Below are 2,226 nucleotides of genomic sequence, written 5' to 3' on the forward strand. Positions count from 1 at the left end.
CTGAAGGGAGAAATAGAGAACAATACAATACAGTAATAGTAGAGGACTTCAATGCTCCACTTTCAGCTATATATAGATTATCCAGACAGTAAGTCAATTAAGAAACTTTAAACTTGTACTATACTTTACACGAACTGAACCTAACAGACACATACAGAACATTCCATCCAACAACAGAAGAATACACATTATTCCTCAGTGAACTTGGAACATTCTCCAGGATAGATCATATGACAAGTCACAAAACAAATCCTAGCAAATATAAGAAGGCTGAGATCACACCATATATCTTTTCTGACCACAGTAGTTTAAAACTAAAAACCAGTAACAGGAGGAACACCTGAAAATTCACAAATGTGTGAAGTAATTAACGAATTTTTTAAAAAATCTAAAAAGAAAAGTTTTCAAAATCACAAAAAAGTGAAAATGGAAATACAACATATTAAAACTTATAAGACAAAGCAAAAGCAGTTCTAAAACAGAAACTTGTGATAAATGTCCGCAGTAACAAAAAAAAATAAAGTTCTCAAGTAAGCAACTTAACATCTCCAGTATTGTGAACAGAAGAGCAATTGGAAATCAAAGTTAGAAGAAAGAAGGGAATAAAGATGAGAGCTGAAATAGATAAGAATCAAAAAATAAATAAAATAGAAAGATCAAAAAATTAAGACCAGTTTTTTAAAAAGGTAAAAGGTGAATAAAATTGACTAAATGAAGGAAAGAAAAGACAAAAGACTCAAGTAATTCAGAAATAAGAAAGAAGATATTACAATGCAAACTACAGAAATAAATATAGCGGCGCGCGCCCCCGGCGCGACTCTACAGCGCAGCCGCGGCGCGGGGTTCGGGGCTCGGGGCGCGCAGACGCCGCGGGCGTGGGGCCGCGCAGGCTCGGACGGCGTTGGTCCGAAGAAGACCTTCAGCGGTGCCCTGGCGGAGTGGACAGGCTCCTCCTAGCGGAGCGGACGGGCCCTCCAGTCGGAGATATGTGTAACACACCGATTTACTGTGACCTAGGAAAGGCTGCCAAAGATGTCTTCAACAAAGGATATGGATTTGGCATGGTCAAAATAGATCTGAGAACCAAGTCATGCAGTGGAGTGGAATTTTCTACTTCTGGTCGTGCTTACACTGATACAGGGAAAGCATCAGGCAACCTAGAGACCAAATACAAGATCTGTAACCATGGACTGACCTTCACCCAGAAGTGGAACACAGACAATACTCTTGGGACAGAAATCTCTTGGGAGAATAAGTTGGCTGAAGGGTTGAAACTGACTCTTGATACCATATTTGTACCAAACATAGGAAAGAAGAGTGGGAAATTGAAGGCCTCATATAAACGAGATTGTTTCAGTCTTGGCAGTAATGTTGATATAGATTTTTCAGGACCAACCATCTATGGCTGGGCTGTGTTGGCCTTTGAAGGTTGGCTTGCTGGCTATCAGATGAGTTTTGACACAGCCAAATCCAAACTGTCACAGAATAATTTCGCCCTGGGTTACAAGGCTGCAGACTTCCAGCTGCACACTCATGTGAATGATGGCACCGAGTTTGGAGGCTCGATCTACCAGAAGGTGAATGAGAAGATTGAAACGTCGATAAACCTCGCGTGGACAGCCGGCAGTAACAACACTCGCTTCGGCATCGCTGCTAAGTACAAGCTGGACTGCAGAACTTCTCTCTCTGCTAAAGTAAACAATGCCAACCTGATTGGACTGGGTTACACTCAGACCCTTCCACCAGGAGTGAAACTGACCCTGTCAGCTCTAACTGATGGAAAGAACTTCAATGCAGGAGGGCACAAGGTCGGTCTGGGATTTGAACTAGAAGCTTAATGTGGTTTTGAATAAAGCATCAGCTTTGTCCCTGGAGGTGAAGAGAAGTGAACCCACTATGTTTTGGCCTTAAAATTCTTCTGTGAAATTTCAAAAGTGTGAACTTTTTATTCTTCCAAAGAATTGTACTCCTCCCCACACTGAAGCTTAGGTACCGAGTCCATCCTAAGGGAGGTGCTTGAAGGCATGCCTGGAAGTTGTCACTTTCGTGCCACATTTCAGTTCAGTTCTGCAGTGTTATTTTCAATGTGTTCCTCAGCGATGGTGTAGGGTCATGTTCAGAGGAGACGACCCGCCCCTCCAGTTGTCCATCGCGTCCTGCATGTCCCACACCACTGTTTCATGACCTTGTAATATATTGGTCTCTGTATGGTAGTAGAATCTTTGG

General features: G+C 42.4%; 1 protein-coding gene across 1 annotated transcript; it reads left to right on the plus strand.

Annotated features, from left to right (window-relative positions):
• The first annotated feature begins 911 nt into the window (after window positions 1-911).
• On the plus strand, window positions 912-1,934 carry LOC101102042 (voltage-dependent anion-selective channel protein 3-like). The gene has a single exon (XM_042244321.2). It carries the CDS (start codon window positions 987-989, stop codon window positions 1,836-1,838), a length of 852 nt encoding a protein of 283 aa, XP_042100255.1. The 5' UTR covers window positions 912-986; the 3' UTR covers window positions 1,839-1,934.
• The last annotated feature ends 292 nt before the right edge of the window (window positions 1,935-2,226 follow it).

The sequence above is a fragment of the Ovis aries genome, chromosome 2 (assembly GCF_016772045.2).
Source record: "Ovis aries strain OAR_USU_Benz2616 breed Rambouillet chromosome 2, ARS-UI_Ramb_v3.0, whole genome shotgun sequence".
In the NCBI taxonomy this organism is placed as follows: domain Eukaryota; kingdom Metazoa; phylum Chordata; class Mammalia; order Artiodactyla; family Bovidae; genus Ovis; species Ovis aries.